Source organism: Bison bison, unplaced genomic scaffold, assembly GCF_000754665.1.
Source record: "Bison bison bison isolate TAMUID 2011002044 unplaced genomic scaffold, Bison_UMD1.0 scf7180017864291, whole genome shotgun sequence".
Lineage (NCBI taxonomy): Eukaryota > Metazoa > Chordata > Mammalia > Artiodactyla > Bovidae > Bison > Bison bison.
Window position 1 is genome coordinate 2,412,948 of NW_011494863.1, and position 765 is coordinate 2,413,712.

At 61.2% G+C, this 765-nt stretch overlaps 1 protein-coding gene across 1 annotated transcript in view; it reads left to right on the top strand.

The window, feature by feature from the left end:
• Positions 1 to 765, top strand: part of PCDHGA9 (protocadherin gamma subfamily A, 9) — a 49,781-nt gene that overhangs the window by 46,283 nt on the left and 2,733 nt on the right. Inside the window, exon 3 of the mRNA XM_010850639.1 lies at positions 1 to 762. Coding sequence (XP_010848941.1) covers positions 1 to 762 — 762 coding nt within the window. The remainder of the gene's footprint in view (positions 763 to 765) is intronic.

Below are 765 nucleotides of genomic sequence, written 5' to 3' on the forward strand. Positions count from 1 at the left end.
TCTCTCCTCCTATGTTTCTATCAACTCGGACACAGGTGTGCTCTTCGCACTGCGCTCCTTTGACTATGAGCAGTTTCGAGATCTTCAAATGCAGGTGAGGGCAAGCGACAGTGGGGACCCACCACTCAGCAGCAACGTATCACTGAGCATATTTGTGCTGGACCAGAACGACAACGTGCCAGAAATCCTGTATCCTGCCCTCCCCACGGATGGTTCCACGGGTGTGGAGTTGGCACCCCGCTCTGCAGAGCCTGGCTACCTGGTCACCAAGGTGGTGGCAGTGGACAGAGACTCAGGCCAGAATGCCTGGCTGTCCTACCGCCTGCTCAAGGCCAGTGAGCCAGGACTCTTTTCTGTGGGGCTGCACACGGGCGAGGTGCGCACAGCGCGGGCCCTGCTAGACAGAGATGCGATCAAGCAGAGCCTGGTGGTGGGGGTCCAGGACCACGGCCAGCCCCCTCTCTCGGCCACCGTCACGCTCACGGTGGCTGTGGCCGACAGCATCCCCGACGTCCTGGCTGATCTAGGCAACCTTGACTCTCCTGCCAACCCCGAGGACTCCGACCTCACACTCTACCTGGTGGTGGCGGTGGCCGCAGTCTCCTGTGTCTTCCTCGCCTTTGTCATTGTGCTACTGGCGCTTAGGCTGAGGCACTGGCACATGTCGCGTCTGCTCCAGGCTTCGGGCAGTGGGTTGGCTGGCGTGCCGGCGTCTCAGTTTGTGGGCGTGGATGGGGTGCGGGCTTTCCTGCAGACCTATTCGCA